The 21,139-nt window shown below is 46.1% G+C and overlaps 1 protein-coding gene across 3 annotated transcripts; it reads right to left on the bottom strand.

Moving 5' to 3' along the window:
- Nucleotides 1-764: 764 nt before the first annotated feature.
- GTF2F1 (general transcription factor IIF subunit 1) lies at nucleotides 765-19,720 on the bottom strand. Of its 3 annotated transcripts, none has more exons than XM_044443459.1 (14): nucleotides 19,672-19,720; nucleotides 18,886-18,948; nucleotides 18,664-18,710; nucleotides 16,647-16,719; nucleotides 14,705-14,898; nucleotides 13,696-13,866; nucleotides 11,325-11,506; nucleotides 10,608-10,752; nucleotides 10,350-10,411; nucleotides 7,122-7,241; nucleotides 6,320-6,393; nucleotides 3,314-3,452; nucleotides 2,565-2,697; nucleotides 765-1,636 (listed from the first exon to the last, which is right to left on the bottom strand). In XM_044443459.1, exons 2-14 carry the CDS (start codon nucleotides 18,895-18,897, stop codon nucleotides 1,432-1,434), a joined length of 1,557 nt encoding a protein of 518 aa, XP_044299394.1. In that variant the 5' UTR covers nucleotides 18,898-18,948; nucleotides 19,672-19,720; the 3' UTR covers nucleotides 765-1,431. The 3 variants fall into 3 exon arrangements, with proteins under 3 accessions (XP_044299394.1, XP_044299395.1, XP_044299396.1); XM_044443460.1 differs by lacking the exon at nucleotides 19,672-19,720 and adding an exon at nucleotides 19,157-19,175; XM_044443461.1 differs by lacking the exons at nucleotides 18,664-18,710; nucleotides 19,672-19,720.
- Between the last annotated feature and the right edge of the window lie 1,419 nt (nucleotides 19,721-21,139).

The raw sequence follows: 21,139 nt of genomic DNA on the forward strand, positions 1-21,139 counted from the left end.
CAAGGGTAAAATGGACAGAAGATGGAGGAACATGTAAACTACCTTGGGTTCTTTGCATGAGGAAAAAAATGTGAAATATACATGTAAATCAAATCAGGCAGCTTTTTGTTGGGATGCTGCAGATGCTAAGAAAGCCAACTGGCACAGCAGCAGCTGCAGACTCTGGTGAAGGGCTAGAAAGGGGGAGCTGGAAATGGATGTAAGTGTAGGAAGCATGGTGCTTAGACCTGCTGAGCACCCTCTCCATGCTCTGATTAGACCTGAACAGGCACCAGGTACACACAAACACCATCCAAACCTATGTATGCTCTGAATATATGCCAGATGCTTGGTGGTGCACAACTCCAGGCTCATGTGCAGAAGTTCTATTTTGGTGTACAGTGGTTGGGAGTAAAGCCAAAAGTACAACCCAACAATGCCTCCTCCAAGGTACACATACATACCTGTCCATTTGGGCCATCTGCTCCTGAAGAGTCTCCTTTGACAGCGACAAGGGAAAGCACAAATATAAACCTAGGCTCTGCTTGCAAACAGTCACATGGCCATACAACTGTCACACAAACAAGACTGCAGGTTTGCAGAATAGGTACGAAGGGAAACACATTTTCCAGGAGCCTCCACAAATTCTTCTCCCCACCCCGCACAAAACCTACAACCTTCCACTAACTCAGAACTCTTATTTCTCCATCTATACCCTTCCAAGACTAACCATGGTACTATGATGCAATTCTGGTGCATGAAAATTGAACATGTATATGCAAATCTTTGTCATTCCCATCCATTATGGAATTTTTATTTCGGAGGTTTTGTCCTGTTTTGCTTTGAAGCCCAAAGCTTTTTATTGCAAACTAAAAACAATGGTATGTGCATTCAGCCAGAGGAAACCAGTCACAGCTGGGCATTCTGAGCCAAGTCCTTTCTCTGTTTACCAGAGCGTACAGTTTTATACTTTGCCAAAAAAAAAAAAAAAAAGCTGCATGGAAATGAATGCGTGTACCACTTACAGCTTTCTCAGAGTCTCTGTGCTTTTGGACAATGGGAGAGGAACAGAACAGGTTGCAGACTACTCACAGAGAGACAGTGGTTTGTTGTCAAGGTTTCCTAGCACTAGAGAAAATACAGGGAAATAGGTATAAAAGCTATCCCTGCACATTTTCTTCCAAAAGGGCAGCATTTAGATATCGACCCTTTCCCACATGGAAGAGAACACTTCTCCCTCAATTGTGCCATCCTTCTGCCCCCAGCCACACCTCTAATCTTAAGGGGTCATCCAGGTGGCAAGAGGACCATGGCCCTTTCCCCAAAGGGTGCCAATGCCAACCCACACAGCCTGAGCTCCCCGCCATCTCAACTACTGGTTCAGTGCAAGGAGGCTCAGAGTAGTCCAGAAGGATGGTGGACACCAAAGGCCGGTGGACACCTGGCCCCTTCTTATTCCTTGAGGAAGAAGTGCATCTTGTCGTTGATGTTCTTGCGCTCGGGATTGAGGTGCTTCAGGATCTGGGCCAGCACATTGACTGTCTTCTCACTGCTCAGCCCTGTTTTCTTGGTCTGGAATTTCTTCAGCAGATCCTTGGTAGTCATGGGCTTGCGGGTCAAGTACCGGCGCACTGCATCCTCTGTCAGCTGCACATCGCTGCAAGGAAGGAAACTGGCTAAGGAGCAAGTCCTGGCAGCAGCTGTAGCACTGAGGCTTGGAAAGAGGTTTCCACTGACATACCCCAACTCTCAGATGGGAAGTCAGGGACAGTCTTCCTGCCTCAACAACTTCTCTAGTGTGAGTAACTGCATATGGCAATTGCATAGTTTGAAAGGGCAAACCTACAAGTGCTCCATATACAACAGTGCCCAAATCCTTACAAGAGACCTGAAAAGCAGGCTAGTGTTGTTATTCCACCATTGCAAAGAGGGGGGTGCTGTGGCCAATCGAAATAGTGGCTTGCCTTTATCTGTGGCAGAGCTGGGGTGTGAATGGAAGGACTGCACCTCCCAACTTAAATTCCATCTCGAATTATACACTTATCCATTCCCTAACATCCGTGTCTGAGGTCCTTCTTCGGGAGCCCTCTCTGAAGGAAATCAGAAGAGTGGCTACCCAGAGAAGGGCCTTTGCGGTAGCACCCCAGCTCTGGTACCTGGTTTCCAGAGAGGTGTGTCTTGTGCTGATGCTTTGTTCATTTCCTAGCCAGACCAAAACCTTGTTATTTCCTCTGTATTTTAGGCATTAACCATGGTTTTTAATACTGGCTGTATTGTATATTTATATTTTTGCATGTGGCCAGTATACTGTTTTGTATCGCCGTCCTGAGATGTCTGTATAGGATGGGACAGGAATGCCCCAAATAAATAAATAAGGAAGTGAAATGCTGTTATAAAATGAAGCGTACAATGTTTTTCTCAAAAGCTCTCACACACTGGCAGCACTGTACCATTACCGAAAAGGTAGCAGTGGTGCCCAACTCACAGCAGGGACCTCCAGGCATTCTTCTGTCCTCTGCCCAAGGTAGATACGCACTGTCCTGATGAAAGCTCATGGCTGCAAAAGCTGGCATTCACACACTTACCCACTGTTGGGGGTAGACTTGCCCGACTGTGGCTGAGGGGTAGACTTCCCAGAGGCCATGGTAGCCTGGGGCCCAGCATCCAGTTTCAGCCGCTTTGCTGCAGGGAGCTCACCAGAACCTGCTTGCCGCTTGCCTGTTCCAGAGAAACAAGAGCAGCCCTGCTTCAGGACAACAGCCCCAAGGCCCCTTTCCCCTTCACCTGTCCTGGCTGCCAACGCCTGAACAGGCCTATTCTTCCCCAGGAGGGAAAATGAAAATGAAACTGGCCCTAGCAGGGTGGCTGAGGAGGGAAATGGTATCTTGGTTCCCCGCTGGTTTCAGATCTAAGCGTATCATTTAGTCCAATGCCAGATCCATTGAAAATTCTACTCCATAGAAACAAGCTATGCACCCAGACATATGTGACCCCCAAGATCTGAATCTTTGTAAGAACTGGATTTCTTTTTGTTGTTGTTGCTAGTGGAAGTGTGACCAAAGTGGATGCAAAACAAGGGAGAATGAATCAAGGCCACAAAGACGTGGTGGGAGAATGAGGCAGGCAACCCTATGTGATCACAAAAAAGCTTTGCCTACTACGCACCACAGCCTTTTGTACACACAGCTTTCAAAATGCCCCTGGAAGCCAAAACATTCACTTTAAAAAGCTAAGCCCTGCAAAGACCAATCAAAATACACTGGCATCAAACTGTACAAAACTGCCCAATAGGCAGACAAAGCCGGATCCTGCTGGGTGCTCTGCACCTCCATACCTTGTTCCAGCTTGCTGGCTGCAGCCCGCAGCGTGGAGGAGGTGCTGCCAGCATCCACCAAGGGTGTTCCTGGGCGACTGTTCCCCTGAGAGCTGCTTGCCGAGCCCTTCCGCTCCTTCTTGGGAGGGGTCTTCTTTTTCTGCAGTTGCAAAAGCACTGGCTCAACTGGGTTCACTTTTCCTCCCAAGCATCACCACTGAACATGAGCAAACTGCAACACAGGACCGGTCTGCCAGGCTTGGAATCAGCTGATGCTGGGGAAAGCTATACGGAGAAGCTAAATGGGGGAGCGGGATTACCAAGACTGGGCCACGGAGCCAGTGGGGCTAACAGCCACTTCCCCAGCACACACCTGGGCAGCGAAAGTCACTCACCCACCCTCATTTGAGGCTCCCAAAAGCAAAACTGCAAGCGCATTGGCAAGCAGATGACACAGCATTTCACAGAATAGTTCATCAGACCATGGACTGATTCACAAGGTTGCCCTAACCCCAAAGAGGTCGGAAAAACAAGCGGAAGCTGAATAGATGAGCTAATGACAGAATGTGCACAGTTAAGTCAAAAGAGAGCACCAGTGTAGTGTGGCGGTGAGACTGCTGGACTGGGGACCAGGGAGATCCGGCTTCTAGGCCCCAGTTGGCCATGAAGCTCACTGGGTGACCCTGGGCCAGACACTCACTTTCAGCCTAACCCACCTCAAAGGACTGTTGTTGTTGAGAGGATGAAAAAGAGAGGAGGAGAACCTTGTAAGCTGCCTTGGGCTCCTCCCAACAGGAAAAAATGGGTATAAATGCATTGTAATATAATAGTAAAAAAGAGCCCATTTGCAACTATAAGCAGTATTATGCAAAGTGCACAAAAACTAAGTTGCCCCATCTCATCAGGTCACAGGTAGATTGACCAGGTTTGCATGACGGGACAACCCAGAATGGGTGTCAAACTATAGGGAAGTGGCACACGGCCACAGGTTCATTAATGCTCTTTTTTAAAAGAACTGTACCTCAGACATGTGCACTTCTTAATTCTTTTTGTCAGTGTACAATCTGAGGGTTTGAAATGACATGCCCCAATTGTGCAACACCCCCTCATGAGCATTCACCCAGGGAGGCTACCAAGAACTTTTATTTTTACTTCAGTTTCTATTGAAAGTTGTAAAATAGTAGTGACACCCTATCTTTTGAATATGCTCCCAGAGAGGTATGCCTGACACTGTCTTTGCTAAAAAGGTGAAAACTGTTTATTTACCAGGTATTTTAAGAATTAAAGAGGAAAACAATTTATATATTTCTATTTTAATATTGTTACTGTTACTGCTGTATTAGGGGGCTAGTTTTTATAATTATTGGAGTTATTGCAGCACAGTGTTTTCAGTTCTTGTTTTTATTGTATCATTGTTTTATCTTGCATATTTTATTGTTTGTATTTTGATGTTTGTCAACCTCCCAAAGAGCCCTGTAGGCTATGGGGCAGTATACAGATATGACAGAGAGACAGAACCCCTTTCAGTTCCTTTGAAGGGGATTTGTTTTGACAGTAACATATGAATTCACTGAATAGACAACATGCCATTTTGGACCCACAAAAGTGCACAAGTGTACACTTGTACAAGTCTGGCTAGGAAACATTTTTAAGAACACCAAAAATCATGCATATTTGGGAAAAAACGTTTTTAAAGGAGTGACAAACCAGAGATAGCCTCTCTAATATGCCACTTGAGCAGCTGACAAACCAGATTTTATTATTAGCTTTATATCCCACGTTTTTCTTATGAACTCAAAGCAGTTTACATCATTCTCCTCCTCCTGCTCTCACTCTTATCCCCGCAACAACAACCCTGTGAGGTAGGTTGGGCTGAGAGTCCGTGACTGGCCCAAAGTCATTCAAGTTGGCTCCATGGCTGAGTGGAGACTAGAACTTGAATCACCTGAGTTCTAGCCCTGTGCTCTTAACCACTACACCACACTGGCTCTCCAGATCATTGCAAGGTGATCTTTAAGAAAGTGGGGAGGGGGGAAGGGGGAGGGGAGAAGGAGAAAAATACTGCAGCAAGCACAAAAAGGCTAATGTTCTGGCAGGATGGGAAGACAAAATGGGTTGGGGATGGATTTAGATGTAAGCAGGTGCAACTGAGCTACTGGAAGCCAATTCATTGCACCCCTGCATGACAATCCCTTTGGCCCCCTGAAAATGCTACACAGGGATCAGGGACACTGCAAACGAGGGAAGCTGGGAGGGGACCTGGGGGCACCTTCAGTGAGCCCATGGAAGGCAGACTCTCTATTCATTTCTGTCTAAAGACTGGTTGCTATGATTCGGTTGTCATATTGTGTTATGCATCATCATCATCATCATCATCAACCTGTTTAAATTATTGTTGATTATATATGAATTTTTATCATCGTACTGTTAATGGTATGATGTGCTATATCATTCTGAGAGTTTTTACTATAGAATGGTATATTAAAGCCTTAAATACATTTTAGAGATGGAATGGAATACTCAGCTGAGACAGAACTTCCTTAATTCATAACACAATTATGATCATAATTATTTTAAAAAGCAAACAAATACAGTAATGAGTTTTTACAGAGGGACTCCCATAAAGTGAGATAACCCTCCCAGATCAGGACTTTACTGGTTCTAAAATTGTCAGTCAAGATGCAAAGCACACCTCATCATGAGATGGAGGCAGATGGAAATTACAGAATCCTGGCACTGCTGATTATACTGAGCTCTGCAGCTACTGGTGGGGGTAGTTAAAGATGCTTACTTACACCTGAAAAAAACAGTGCACATTTTTACAAAGCATATGAAGAGGAACAATATAGATCCAGCCACTTCTTGCTGTGCTCCTTTTCTATCTGCAGGGAATTAACCAGGAAGAATACTTTAAAAATGTGGTACAAGTGTGTTCTACTGCATACAGACAATACATCTGAGCTGGAAACTTCAGCAGCTGATCCCAGTACAAGAGCAAAGCCTCAGGTAAACAGCATCTGGAATTACCGTCATGAAGAGCGCTGAAGATGCTTCACTGTCTATGTCGCTGTCCTCAGATGTCTCGGATTCGTCACTGCTGTCTGTAAAACAAAGCCAGTGTGTCAAAGCAGATTACTGACTCCCCGGTCACCAGCCTCCTGAGAGGTCTGGCTACCACAGGCTCAAAAGGGGCTTCTCAGGGAATTCCCCCAGAGTGACTGCAAACTGCCTAGCCCTAAAATAAAATACTACTCTCCTGCAAGGTGGCAAGGCTGGAAAGTTGGTTTGATGCTCAAGCGCCCACTATTTCTATGTTAGAAACAAAGCAAATCAGAAGGGGCCTCCCAGGCCATCTAGGCTGATCCCTGGCTCCAGCCAGCTCCACTCATAACATGCCTACCGTGTGCATGTTCTCAGCTAGATGGAGTGTGTAAGGCTGTGTGCATGAAAAAGGTGAAATTCTCCAACAAGGAAGGAAGAATTTGGTAAGCAAGGTATGGTGCGTTTGAAGGCTTTCATTATTTAAACTGCTGTACTGGGCAAAGGAGGAGTTAGTTGCTATACAAGGCACTTGAGTCCTGCTTTCAGTGGGTAATGACACACACTTTAAAATATATCTCTGAAACTGTAAGGGCTGGAACCTTGACTTTTATTTTTTGGCAAGTGGAAGTCAAGATTCTTGGGGAGCTGAATTCTATGCCCAATACCAACCATATTCTGTGCTTCTGTGAAATTGCCACACATATTCTGTCTTTACCTTTCCTAAGTCTGACTCATGCTTCCTGTTCCCAGCCTTCTGCTTTAACTGGCTTTACTACCCTGAACTCACCTTTCTTTTTCTTCTTGTCCTGTGGAGTAGGAATCTTTTTCTCTTCTTCTTCCTCTTCCTTCTCCTCAGCAGGTTTCTCTTCCTCACTCTCTTCACTACTATCACTTGCTTCATCTATACCTGCAAAACAGCAAGGCAGTGGGTTTATGAAACAGCAGAAGTTTGCTGGCCTAACTCTGGAGCTTGTGTTGTTGTTGTTGTTATTATTATAACATTTCTATGCCACCCCTTGCCGAAGCCTCGGGGCGGCTTACAACACAATAAAATACATTGAAATACAATAGAACATAATAAATTACCATTAAATGCAAAAATACAAAAAATACACTGAGTTACAAACATAATAAAATTAAAATTATCAGTATAAAATAAGTAAATAAATAATATAGGAGACCTTGAGCCGCAGAAACTCATAATGATTCACCTCACCCAGTACAAAAGTAGATCTATCCAACAGCTTTTCCTATTCTCTGCGCCAGTGTCGATTAAAAGGAAAGGCAACCAGGTTCGTTCCCCTCTAATCCCCACCTTAATATGTGAGGAGGTTTAAGAATGTCACAGAAGCTGAGAGCACTGCCACCAGGAGACCAAACTCTCACACTGGGCTGGCCTCCCAACAGAGTCACCCAAGGCAGAACAGTCAAAGCAGAGACACCAGACTGAAAGGCATACACCCTCTTTGGAAGTAACGGTCACATCAGTAGAAGAGGATGGACATTTCTAATAGTGATGTGGGTGGAGAGACTCCTGAAGGGCAGCTACTGGGCACCAGTGGTAGTTGAAGATGACACTGGCAGCGGTGGATCTTTCACAGATAACAGCAGTGACCACAGAACAGTAGAGTTGGAAGGGGCCATGAAGGCCATTGAGTCCAACCCACTGTTGTTGCAGGACACCACATTACACCATCCCACTCAGATGGCTGTCCAGTTTCTTTCTGAATGTCTCTAGTGTGGGAGAGCCCACCACCTCTCTAGGCAGCTGGTCCCACTGTTGTATTGCTCTGACAGTGAGGAAGCTTTTCCTGATGTCCATCCTGAATCTGGGTTGTTGCAACTTGAATTGATTATTCTGTGTCCTACACTCTGGCATCAGCAAGAAGAGATCTGGACCTTCCTCTTTGTGACAGCCTTTGAGGGACTTATAGAGGGACATCAGGTCCCCACTCAGTCTTTTCAAGGCTGAACATACCCATTCCTCTCAGTTTCTCATCACAGAGCAGTGTTTCTAAATCCTGGATCATTTTCCTTTCTAATTTTTCTGCATCTTTCTTAAATCTCAGTGCCCAAAACTGGACACAGTATTTCAGATGAGGACTAGCTAGTGAGGAATGTAGGGGAACTACTACTACTTGTGATTCTTCTAGTAATGAATCTCAAAACAGCATTTTCCCTTTTTGCAGCTGCATTGCATTGTTGGCTCATGTTTAGCCTGTTGTCTACAATTACTCCAAGGTCTTTTCCAGTTCTGTTGAGCCACATATTCCTCATCTTGCAATGATGCATTTGGTTACTCTTCTCATTCTGTTGCCTTCAGCCCAGCATTCAAGGTTATCAGGATCACCCTGGATCTTCCTTCTGTCTTCTAGGGTGTCTGCTATTCCACCCAGTTTTGTATCATCTGCAAATGTGATTATCTTTTCTCTGGGATGGAGTTTGTGAGACCATGGAGATTTGAACATGAACATCTTGGTATTTGATTGTGTGGGTCTTAAGAAGTTATGGATGGGGGGTGGGGTGCCTCATGTGTAAACTGTATCACAGACAAGAGAACAGAATGGAGAGAAACAAAATGGCTTCCCATAAACAAAGGTGTCAGATGAAGATGTATTTTCCCTCCCTATCTGTTCAGTCTGTAGGAAGAACACATCATAAAGAAGACAGAAGTCCAATTTAAGATATGCAGATGGCATCATGCTACTGGCAGAAAGCAGCAATGAAGTGAAACAAGTTCTGATTAAAGTGAAGGCAAGTACAAAAGCAGGACTGAAGCTGAATATTAAGAAAACACAAATCAAGACTACAGGGTTGTCACGGACAGGTTGTCATTTTGGAGGGCTTTCTTTGATGGCACATCACATCAACCAGGTTCATGGGCCCAACAGCCTCTGTTGAAGAAGCTGGAAGTGAAGTTCTGGTGAGGGTGTGTGTGATCGTTAAACAGAGAAGGCTCAGCAGTGTCACCAAGCTGTAATTCCCAAAGCCATTTGGGGAAAAAGCCACAATACTTGAGCTGGCAGAAAAGTAATCTTCAATTGTAGTGTGTCTCAAACCAGGGCCAAGGCAGAACAAGACCTGGCTGCATGTAAACTGCAAACTGCAGCCTGCCCCTGTGATCATATCCAATAAAACCAGGCATCCTACCAAGGAGACAGGCAAACAAACCACTAGGGCAGGGATCGGCAACCTTTAACACTCAAAGAGCCATTTGGACCCATTTCCCACACAAAAGAAAACCCTTTTGACATCTAAAATGAAGATTACACCACATATATTGTTTTTTACCTTAATGCTATGTATAGCTTCATTTTGGATTTAGCTGCAGCTCTTGTTCAGTCACTAAAAACTGTTATTTTTAATCTTACATTATAAACTAGTAGGACTCCTTTCATATATTTTGAATAGGAGAACAGCTTCCTGAAGAGTCAAAGTCAGTGCTAAAGGGCTGCATGCATAAGTTCATCAGCAGTAAAAGCAAATGAATCTACCCACTATCATTAAACATTTGGTTTTCTTCAGAAACTTTGATTTATCCATGGTTGGCCCAGGGCTGGGGGGACCTCAGGTCCACAGATTGGCAGGCTATAGGTGTGTTTAGTCACAGATTAGCAGATAAACAGTCAAGTGCTGTGAATTGTGACAGGTCCCAAGAGCAGCTTTTAACATGCAGATGAAGGAGGTTATATTGGGACAAAGGGAATCCTTTCAGCAGTGTTTCGTGTAACATGAGAGCCTGCAGGAAGCTTGCTTAGCAGAGGAATGTAGCCATTTACTTAACTAGCTAGCCCTGCGTTCCTGAGTGGAGCTTCGAGCAGATCAGTGGCTGTGCTGGCGCGTGTTTTGAGCAGCAAAGCCGCAGCAGGGGGGTCCAAGAGCCACGTGCGGCTCCGGAGCCGCGGGTTGCTGACCCCTGCATTAGGGCAACAGGCAAAGGAACCCCTAGTCTGGTCTTGCAGCTGCCTAGATTCATCATCATGAGAGCAGTCAGTCCTCTTAATAAGCCACATACCTTTTGGGATATCTTCCTCTTTGGTCACCTTAGGTTTGCCCACTGCTTCCTCTGCTGAGCTGCTGTAAGAGGATAGAAAGACATCCCTGTTTGAGTAACACAACAAACTGAGGTGACAAAAAGCAGTAGCAAGGAACATCTCCAGTCTCCACTGAGGGAAAAGGAGAAAGAGCAGCAGCAGCTGCTCCTCCTGGGAATGCCCAGGCAGTCCTAGTCCTGGCTAGGAAAAAGTGGCTTCCCATCCACAGTGGTGCCTACCTTGACCCATCTGACATGTAGTCCACCTCCTGGCCTTCAAAATCCCCGTCGTCACTGTCTTCAAAGGCTTCATCATCGGAGCCCTTCTTCTTTTTCTTCTTCTTGGTCAGAGGGGCTTTCTTCTTGGGCTTGGCTGGCTTCTCACCTAATGAGGGACAACAGGCAACATTACAGTTTCTCCCAGAAGGCAAACTTCTCAAGGCCTCCAAAACCCTTGAAAGGTTTAAATTCAAGAACAGGAAAGTCCTTTATGCAATACAGAACAGATGCTGTAAGTTTGAGCATGCTAGGATTTTGGAAATGGGTTCAATACATGGAGAAGAGTGGTCAAAAGAGGCCAGCTTACTCCACTCTTTGGCACACGAACTCAGAAAGAAGCCCAGCAATGCCAGATGCAAGAGCTGGAGGGATGTGTGTAAGATTTGCCTCTAACAGGATCCCAGCTCCCTTTGGAAGGATGCACCAAGCAGTGTCAGCCTGGTGACAGCACTACCACACCTCTGAACCCTTACCTGGATGCAACCGCCCACCCTGCTATTCTTGGAAGGCAGAGCTGTCTTTTTGTCCGTTCTGCCTTTCATACATCCTCAGAGACAATGACCAAAGCCCACACAAGAAGGAAGGAAGGCTTGCTGGGTCCTGAGTGCCACTGCCACCTCTCAAAAGGGTCCTTAAGAGGTCTTACACAGACAGAGAGCCCCAGGCACAGCCCCGCACCATCAGCATCACTGAACTCGCTGTCATCTGAGCTCATCTCCAGGTCATCTTCTAGATCATGGATTTTAAGGTCGCTCCCTTTCTTTTTGCCTTTCTTCTCTTTCTCCTCCTCCTCTTCCTCGCCATGGTCTTTCAGCCGACGCTGCTGCATGATACTGAAGTGGTTCAGAACTTTGTTCCGCCTGCAGAGGAAGAAGAGCCAGACTCAACTGGATGACTTGCTAGTGAAAGCCTGACATGGCAGGGGGCTGGGGAAGAGCCACCCAGCAGAGGCATTTGCAAGAAACCAGGCTGAAGCCTTAGCAACTCCAGAAAGGCCATGCCATCTAGATCTCAGTGGCTCTGTTCCTGTTTTTCAGGAGACAACAGGGAAGCTAGCCTGAAGTGGGCAACTGGCATCTCAGCCCTCTTCAGACCCCTTAGATCTATTCAAGCCTCAGGACTAGAGTCTGCAGGCTGAATACCACACTGCAGAATGCTAGTGTAGCCCAGTGACTAAAGATGACACAGAGTGCAGGAGGACCACATAAGCCACTTGGCTTCCTTGCACAAAGACAAAAAGGTGGCATCTCAATGTAATCAATCAATCAATCAATCAATCAATCAGTCAATCCCTGATTCAAATTTTACTCCACTGGAAATCCACTAGGCAGTCTTGCCCATGCCATTCTCCTGCCTGCAATATAGTCCAGACAGTACTGACCCACTTTACAGGGCTATTATAAAGGTCAGCAAGAGCGCGAGTGTAAAGTGCTTAAAGAACAGAATGCAATACAAGTGCTTACTATTTAGCATTCTAGTTCCAGTGTGTGCTTCATGAGCAGCAGCCCTTCCATGCAAGCTGTTTTTGGGGCAGAGGGAAATGATATAGCATGAAGGTCTTCTGACCACAGGGGGTGGCAGAGAACCCTATAGGAAACACGCACTTAGAGGACCTCTCTGACCATGGCTGATAGTTTAAAGTGGGATTTAAGGCAGAACTGAAAACCTGGACACATCACCCAGCAAAAAAACCCCCTACAAGCCTAAGGTTTACTATGGTAAACCTAAGGATGTGGAACTGAGCCAAATACACCTTCTCCTCCCATTACTCACAAGGTCTTCTGTAGACCTCCCCTGTGGCACACTTCAAATTGTAAGCTTCTCAGGGCCAGAGCTATTTTTCTGAGTCACTTGCAGATGCAGATGCAGATGCAGGGCAGGGCAAAGTGATGTTAGCTGCAGCAGGACCCCTGGACTGGAAATGGGATGCCACTGAAACCTGGAAGCCTTCCAAACCCTGTCACTATCAGGCCATCTGCTCACTCATAAAAATCCAGATGGCAGGAGCCTCTCCAGCACTTTGTCTGAGGAAGCACACCTTTGCTTTTCCAGCCTGTTACAACACTCTGCCATCTCCTGGGACGGCCCAGATCGCTTCAGGATGCAAAGCTGCAGTAACTGCTGCTCCCAGCATATGGGACATTGGTGGTTTTGAACTCATATACACATTTGGAAGGTTGAGAAAGTGCCTTAAGCATCACCACAAAATGCCTAGGCAGTGGATTGCCACTTTATATCTATCTGTCGTATCCAAGGATCTTAGGCTGCATCTTGATCAGCAACCCTTTTGTTTCAGGTCTACGAGATGCCACTATGAGGGCATTAATGAGGGATTCATCTAACTCAGCTAATTGCTGGTAGTGTAGTAGAACTCACACTTCTAGGGGATTCTTTTTGTGAGAAGGTTATTATGCTGCTCAATTTTACACTGGAAAAGTCTTTAATGTTAACCGTTGTGCAGATCTGACAACACTGGATGGAAGGAGAAGCATTCACCTCTAATAATGCAATGGGTTGAGGACCTTATGATTTGAATGGGTGGCATATAGATGACACTTTGCAATAGATACTTATGTGGATATTTGCTGTCATTATTTTCCTTCCTGTTTTCCTCTTGCAGGGAACCCAAGGAAGCTTACAAGGTTCCCCTCCTCTCCATTTTCTCCTCACCACAGCAACCCCATGAGGTAGGTCAGGCTGAGAGTCAGTGACTGGCCCAGGGAACTTCAAGGCTGAGCAGTGACTAGAACCCAGTTCTCCTGAGTCCCAGTCCAGCACTGAACCACTCACTACACTGGCCCAGTTTTGCTGAATCTTGTGTATAATTGCTAGAAAGTTGCATACATGCCGTATGTATTAATTGCTAAGGATATATAAAATCCATGCACATTGAAAATAAAAAATTAATAATGAATAATGAAAATAAAAATAAAACATTTTTAGTGTTTAATGGGTGCCATGCTGGACAGTACCCTGCACTAGCCTTTCAAGGTTTTCTGTGAGTCCTGCATGAGACCCCTCTTGGGCAGGAATGAAAATCTGCACTCACCTTTCCCATTCCTCCTCAGCTTCCTCTGCAGTCAATGTGCGGTGCTTGGCAATGGGCATAAAGTTATACCAATTGTTGACTGGAAAGGCTTCAAAGGCACCATCTGGGCACTGTGTGAAGATATAGTAGGAGGTGTTCTCTGTCACACCACCCTTTTTTACTCCTTTGAATCTGAGTGAAAAGAAACATGGGACAGTGTTAAGAGTTTAAATCAAAAGCACCATTAGAAACCCTAGATCTGTTTTGGCTCCAAATCCAGAAAGGAGAAATGCAGAAGTGGGAGTAAGACACACAGGAATCATGTGTTAACAACCCTACACATTCAGGCATTCCACTTGTTACACAAAATCTGGTAAGTTCTGCTGAGAACTGAGGCTTTTAGCTTCTGTTTAAACATTGACAAAGGTTTCTGGTCCTTTTGGCTGCTCATATTTGAAAATTACACAGCACCGGAGCAGTAGGGAATCAGTTTTACTCCCTATCTTTATATAGGAATCCCTCATTTTGCAATCTGTTCCTTAAGCATGCAAATTAAGCAGGCTTTGCAAGCATTGATTGGTTTAGGACAAATTAAGGGAAGCGCTTTTTCATAGAGCACATCATTAAGCTAGGGAGTTTGCTTCCACAAGATGTAGTGATTTGGCCAGCTCTAAAAGGGGATTAGGTGAAGCTATGGAAAGTCAGGTTACCAACAGCTTTTATTTATGATGGCAACATGCCCCCTCCAGCACCAGAGGCTGGAAATATGAGCAGCAGGATGCTACTGTGCTCACATCCTGCTTGTGAGCTTCCCCCGGAGCATCCGGTGGGCTCCTCTACCAACAGCACACTGAACAGCACAGATCTCCCTGTGCTCCATCCAGAGACCTTGTTCCATTCCCTGCTGGCAAAGCTGGAGAGGTGCTCTCTGAGGGCCACCCAACACTTTCCCTGGTGTGAACAAAGCCAGGAGCAGCAGCAGCCTGCAATTCAACACAGGCAAAAAACAGCTCCCCCTTCCACTGCTCACTTGCGTCCAGCCTTGCCATTGACTTTGAGGAGCCAGGGCTGGTCTTCAAGCCTGAACTCTTTCAGAACGATGCCATATTTCTTGCGCCGAGCCTCCTCCCGCAGTTTGCGGTTGAACTCACTACCAGCTCCCGACTCAGGCAACTCTTCCTCCTGGTAGATCTTTTTGTTGCTGAGATCACGCTCCATCTTTGCCTGGGGAGAAGCAAGGAAGAAAAGTCCCAGGGAAAGCACTGCAGGATCTCCAGTGGGGCAGTGGGCATCCCGCTGCTGCATGTGAAGAACTTTCTTGCACAAGCTGTAAATTTCAACCCAGTAGCCACGTCTATGATCATCCAGTTCATGCAGTGCCTGTTTTTAATTTGGCTGTAATCATATGATTGCGGTAACTGTGAAGACCAGGGTTTGGCTGCAGGAATGCGAAATAGCAGAGGAAGCCCCACAACCAGGCCGTGCATCGTCAGGTAGGCCATGGGACTCCCCACTGCTGAGACACATGGAACAAGTTTTTGTTGTGTGTTCTTTCCCACATGATCTGCTCATTGTCCCAGGCTTCTTTAGCTGTCTGAGGTCCAGCTGCCGGAAACAAGGAGCAAGGCCTTTTCCATTTGATACCCACCCTATGGAATGCCTTCCTACCTGAGATCCACCAAGTCCCAGCACCCTGTGTTGCTGAACTTGGTGATTTAGGAAGGCCTTCAACAGAAATAGCTCTCTGCTTTGGATATGTTAGGCTTTGTCGACGCCTTCATTTTGGTTTTCTGGGCTTTATGCCTAGTGCTTGTTAATGCTAATTATTCCTACTCCGACTACACTGCATTAATATCCTGCCTTTTTTCCTTTCGCAAGAAACCCAAGGCAGCTTACACAGCCCCATTTTAGCCTCACAATGACAACCCTGTGAGGCAGCTTAGGCGTGGAAGTGAATGACTGGCCCCAAGTGTCCCAGTGAGCTTCATGGCACAGTCACCTTGTCCAGCACTCTAACCATCACACCACACTGGCTCTTTAGATACCAGTATCTTCTTTGAGTTGTTTAATGTATTTTCTGGTTTCAGTTTTAATGCACGTGTATTTCATATTTGTAAGGTACTTTAGAAAAAGCAGGATTTACATCTTCAAAATCAGGCAAATAAAAAAGGCCTAACTCTTAGTGAGGTTGTAAACCTAGGTAAACTATGCAACTACAGGTGGGCTCAGCTGATGCATCTCCAAATAAAAATCTCTTTTTGGCTCGGTCTTCTCCTTGGCCTGCCCATGTTCTGTGCATGGCATGTTCTTTCCCCGCAATTCATGGAGAAGGATTCCATCATATGAGCCCCCATCTCCAACCTGAAGTGGTACAGCTCAGATACAGGCTTGCCACTTCGGTGAGAGCTGGATCTGAGTCATGTTGGACCTCCATCCCATAAACAGACACACAGTGAAGCAGGCTTGTGTGGGCTATAGATTCTCCTGTGGCCCATGCTGCTAGAATGGAGGAGGAAGGTTGTAGCATAATCAAGGACTTGTTCTAGGCTGGTTGAGAGGGTGTGTGCTCTTCCAGCAAAAAGCACTGTGCCCGAGAATCCTACTATAAAGACATATAGTGTCTCTGTGATTTATTGTGTATATTATCATTTTTATATCCCCAGTCCTTCTAAAGAGCTCACAAAGTAAGAATAAATAAAGTTAAACTAATATCACACATAAAAAGACATGGAAAAGTCTTCAGTGACTTTTTTCAAGCAGGGAGAATGGAGGCATGTTGGGGTTTCTATGGATTCCAGGCAAGGCCACCACTGAAGAAAGCCCTGCAACTGGTATTTGCTCTGAAGACCCAGTTGAGCAGAGAGTCCTTCAAATGACTGTGTCCAAGGCTATCAAGCAATACACTCAGCATACAAAAGACAACACACTGTGGCCTGGCTTGCTACCCTGTTAGCCTAAGTGCAGGGCCTTACCTGGTGCCAGGTGGCGAAGTTGACCTTGTCGGCAGCATTGAAGGCCATAATGTTGTATTTCTTAGAGGTGTTCCTGTGGCAGAAATGAGTCAGATTTGGTGTCCAGCACCCAAAGCTGGAGAAAAGTGGGAATGCCCCACAGCGGAAAGCCTTCTTCTGGCCAACAGAAAGGAAGGAAGGGTTTTCCATCAGGAGGGCTGCCGAAGTGTGCAGTATGGGCACGCTTTGGCATTCTTGCTGGCCAACGGCTTTAAGGAGCACATGTTAAGGTATATCTGTACCAAGCGGCATGTACCCTGCAGCTCTCCCTCCAGTTCCCCTCCCAGGTTGCCCATTTTTTCCTGTGCCTGTCATTGCACAGTAGACTGCAGCAGGCTGATCAAGCCAGGAATCCCAACCATTGAGTGCACCACCTTGCAGAGATGTCCTAGCCATGATGTTTCATGGTTGGAACGCCAAGTTTTTGAGTGTGTCTCCCCACCCAACTATTTTGTGCAGCAGTGGCAGCCGCAGGAACACTGCAGACAGAAGCTATCTCACAAGGCAGCAAGTCCTTGGCAGAGTTGCCAGAGAGAGGAGGAAGACAGAGGTTGACAGAGAAAATAATGCATCTCATTGTGAAAGAATGCAAAACAGTGGTGAGGTGATAGCATTCAGGGTGGCTCTGGCCCTTCCCACAGGCACGTGGCCCCCGAGAAATTTCCTCTGAAGGAACTGCAAGCCTAGATGAAAAAAAGCTCGCCCCCTCACAGTCTACTACATGCTAAGAATACCCAAACAAATCTTGGGTGATGTCATGGCTGGCGTCAGCAGAATTTCAAGAGACCATGTGGACTAGAGAAGAACAGTTATGGAATCTGTTTCTACAAAACTGCCTCTTCCCAGGCAGCAACTTGCACGTCAGATTCTGATTCCCATTTGTTTCCTATTGAGGCATTTTGCTGATCCCTAGGGGAACAAGATGCTGGACACATTAGACCCTAGGCCTGGTTTAGCACACCTTATGTATGCTTATATATACTTAAGTTATACACTTAACAACCACAGTTAAGTATGAGGACTAATTTGGTCAAGCAGGCAGAGCATCCAGCTCTGCCATGAACAACCAGCACATGGGATGGGGCAGGAGACTAGACTGTGGCTTCAGTTCCCCATGCAGTAAAACAAGAACATCAACAGTACATGCAGCTGGAAGGAGGAGAGAACCCTAATGTACTTTGCACACAAGTGTTGCAGAATAAAACACAAGCTGCAAAGCGATAGAAAAAACATTTGTGGCTTTAGCAATCTAGATCCTTAATTCTGAACAAACAGAGTAGGATACAAGCCACAGACATCCACCATGCACTCATACAGACTTTACATATGTATATGCCAATGTTTCTCAAGTATTTTGCACTCAGCCTCCTTCTAAACATCATCTTAGCTGCCACCCCATCCCAAACAGCAGCAGCCATCTTTTTCAACAAGCAAGTACACAGAATCCTTGCATACAGGCATATTTATGCAAATCATATCTCTTTCTGCATATATGTATTCTGTATATTCTGTGGATTAGGACTATAACATTTTCCCTTTCTCTTGGCAGTTCACATAGTAGTTTGAGTGGCTACAATGCTAAACTACTGTCACTAGTAAAAAGCATCCCTGGTTCTACCTGTTTCAAGATCCTCCTCCTCCCAGGAAGTTCATAACCCACCCACCCCAAGTGCCTTGAGCATTTATACACACATGGGGACCACCTACGCCATTTGAGAACTGCTGGTATAACCCATGCTCTTGGCTCAGGAGACTGCCTCTTAAGGCTTGGGTCAGCTTCACCTATTCATTGGCTTGCACATCTTACCCTGAAACACCCTCACCAGGAACATTAAGCGAAACAAGCAGCACCTTTCCACACACTCCATTGCTTGCAACTGAGTTTTAGATTAAGTTGTATTAGCCTGGATTACAGCAGAAAAAATATCAAGATGATGTGAAACATACAAAGGGAATACAGTGAAAGAATTAAACTTACTTGGGAACGCGGACCACATATTCAGTTGCTGTCTGGCTGCTAGTTCCCTACCAAAAAATGAGGGGGCACAAGTAAGACAGGAAACACAGAGGCTGGTCAAACTACCTGAAAGCCCACAGGACAGTGAAAGTGATCCCCAGAAATTATCCAGGAGAAAATTGGGATAGATATGCCCACATATCAGATGCTCTTTGCTTGAATCCCAGCAAGACTACAACTCACCAAAGATGTCATTTCTGGATGTGCTGTACAGGTGTCCAGGTGAGCCTTTGTAAAAGCACGAGTCTGAGGGAGGAAAGACCAAAGGTCAGATCAACACAAAAGGATGGAAACAGCAGGTCCACTGAGGTGCAGGGAGAAAGGGAAAATGTTGAAAAGGGCCAGACAGGCCCGAGGAGAAAAGAATGCCACATTTGTCAACATTCTGGTTCCTCAAAGTAGTGCCTTTACTCTTAGCAAAGTTTTTGCAAACAAGAAAAACAGGGTAAAGTACCTTTCCCTTCTGGCAGAAATCCAGACTTTCTTTAAAGCAACAACAATCACCACAGTATTATATGGGCAGAACAATCCCCTTTATCGAAGGGCATCGTCTTAAGTGTTCTGCAAAAACACACGCACATACTTCGTGGAAACCAGAGAAAAAACACGAAAAACACCCTGAACACAAAAGCAGTCCCTGGCATTAGTGTCCCCTGCTCGGGCAGCAGGCTAGGAAGGGGTCTACAAGGAGAGCCGGGCCCCGTCTGCTGCTGGGAGAAATGGGAAAGAGGGTGCTGGGGGCAAGGACGCCCGGGTCTCTTGCCCGGGGTGAACCCCGGGACGCGAAGAGAGGCAAAGCCGGGCAGCCGGACTCCTCGGCCGCTCAGAAGAAAGCCGAAAGCCGAAAGCCAAACGCCAAAAGCCAGGGCGCCTGAATCCGGCGACGAAGGAAAGCCAAGGCAAGAGCCACCTCCCCGCCCCACCTCCCAGGAATTCCCTTCTCTTCGCCCTCCCCTCATGCACACGCACCTGGGCAGCTCGCGCTCCTCTCCGTTTCCTGGAGCACGCATGCGTTAAAACCTGGCGGCCACCAAGGGAAAATAGTGCTACCGGTTCTCTGAGCGAGACTTCCGGTACTTGATCGCAGCTAGTAGCACCCTCCATGTCAGGGAACCTAATATAAAGCAGACGAGGACAGAGAGTCTCATTTCGTAGCTGGGCTTGGAAAGAAATCCTCCTGGTCCCGAGCCAAAATTAAAGACAACATCATCTGACCATGTTGCCATGTGCTGTAGTGGTGAGAGTGCAGGACGGGGACTCAGGCGATCTGGTTTCTAGTCCCCCCTCAGTCATGAAATTCACTGGGTGACTTTGGGCCTGTCAGGCGAACCTATTTCATAGGGTTGTTGTTTGGATAACAATGGAGAAGGAACCTTGGGTTCCTTGAAAGAGGAAACAAGGAGGAAAATAAATATAACAAAATCTCTCCATAAAATTCCACGAACCACGCAAACCAACTGCAGAATAAAAAGCTTCATCTGGAAGCATAATCTTTGTATGCTTCCATGCATGTGTAGAAAGGCGGTCTAACCATAGGTTGAAATCTGGTAATAAAGCAACACGAGCGAGTTTTTCTAGCCTCTCAGCAACGGTTCCGGCTGGAAACCGGGCACAAGCACGCACCGTTCAGGCTGCTCCTAGGCAGGCGTATGTGGAAGTAAGCTTCACTGATGTTACTGGGGTTTGCTCCCACGTAATTGTGCATATGAGTGCCGCTTAGTCTGGGAAACTCAGCTCTTAACTGTATCCTTGTAAAATTTTATCTGGAGTTACAGAAATATTATAAGCAATTATTATAAGGAATAATAGGAAATAATTGCATTAAGTAAAACTAAGCAAGTTTTGGATTTTTCCTAATTAGGCAACGCTACGCCCCGCAATTGTTGGAGGATTCCTTCAAAGCCTGCCGCGAAAGAAAGCCTTGCCCTTCACGTGTTTTCAGTGTAATCGCCATTGCTATGTGCTTCCACCATTTCACGTTCAATACAGAGGAACCCAAGCGGAACCTGAAGTTCTGTGGCGCGTCGCAGCTTGCTTTGGGATTCTTCGGAGACTGACTCCACCCGCTGACCGAGAATGACAGGAAGCGCATATGGGCCCCTTGTCGGAAGCTGGGAAGGGGCGGGATCCTTGGGGTTAATATGGCAATCGTGCGGAACGCCCCTTTTTGCAAAGCTTAAAATAAAGCAAGGTAATGTGGTATGTAGGGCGTTTTTATGTCTAAACATGCACCAGGTTGCTCCCGAAAATGGATTCATCCAAACAGTAGCGAAGCAGTTATTAATTTCGGATGGATTGCCATATGAGGGAAATGAGTGCATCATATTTTAATAATGTTTCGATGTTAGCAATTAGGAGGATAGGTACTTGGAGGAGGGCTTTCTCTGCGGTGGCGCCCAATCTATGGAATGCGCTCCCCAGAGAGGTCCGCCTGGCG

This window comes from Varanus komodoensis, unplaced genomic scaffold, assembly GCF_004798865.1.
Source record: "Varanus komodoensis strain SLA01 unplaced genomic scaffold, ASM479886v1 scaffold42, whole genome shotgun sequence".
Lineage (NCBI taxonomy): Eukaryota > Metazoa > Chordata > Lepidosauria > Squamata > Varanidae > Varanus > Varanus komodoensis.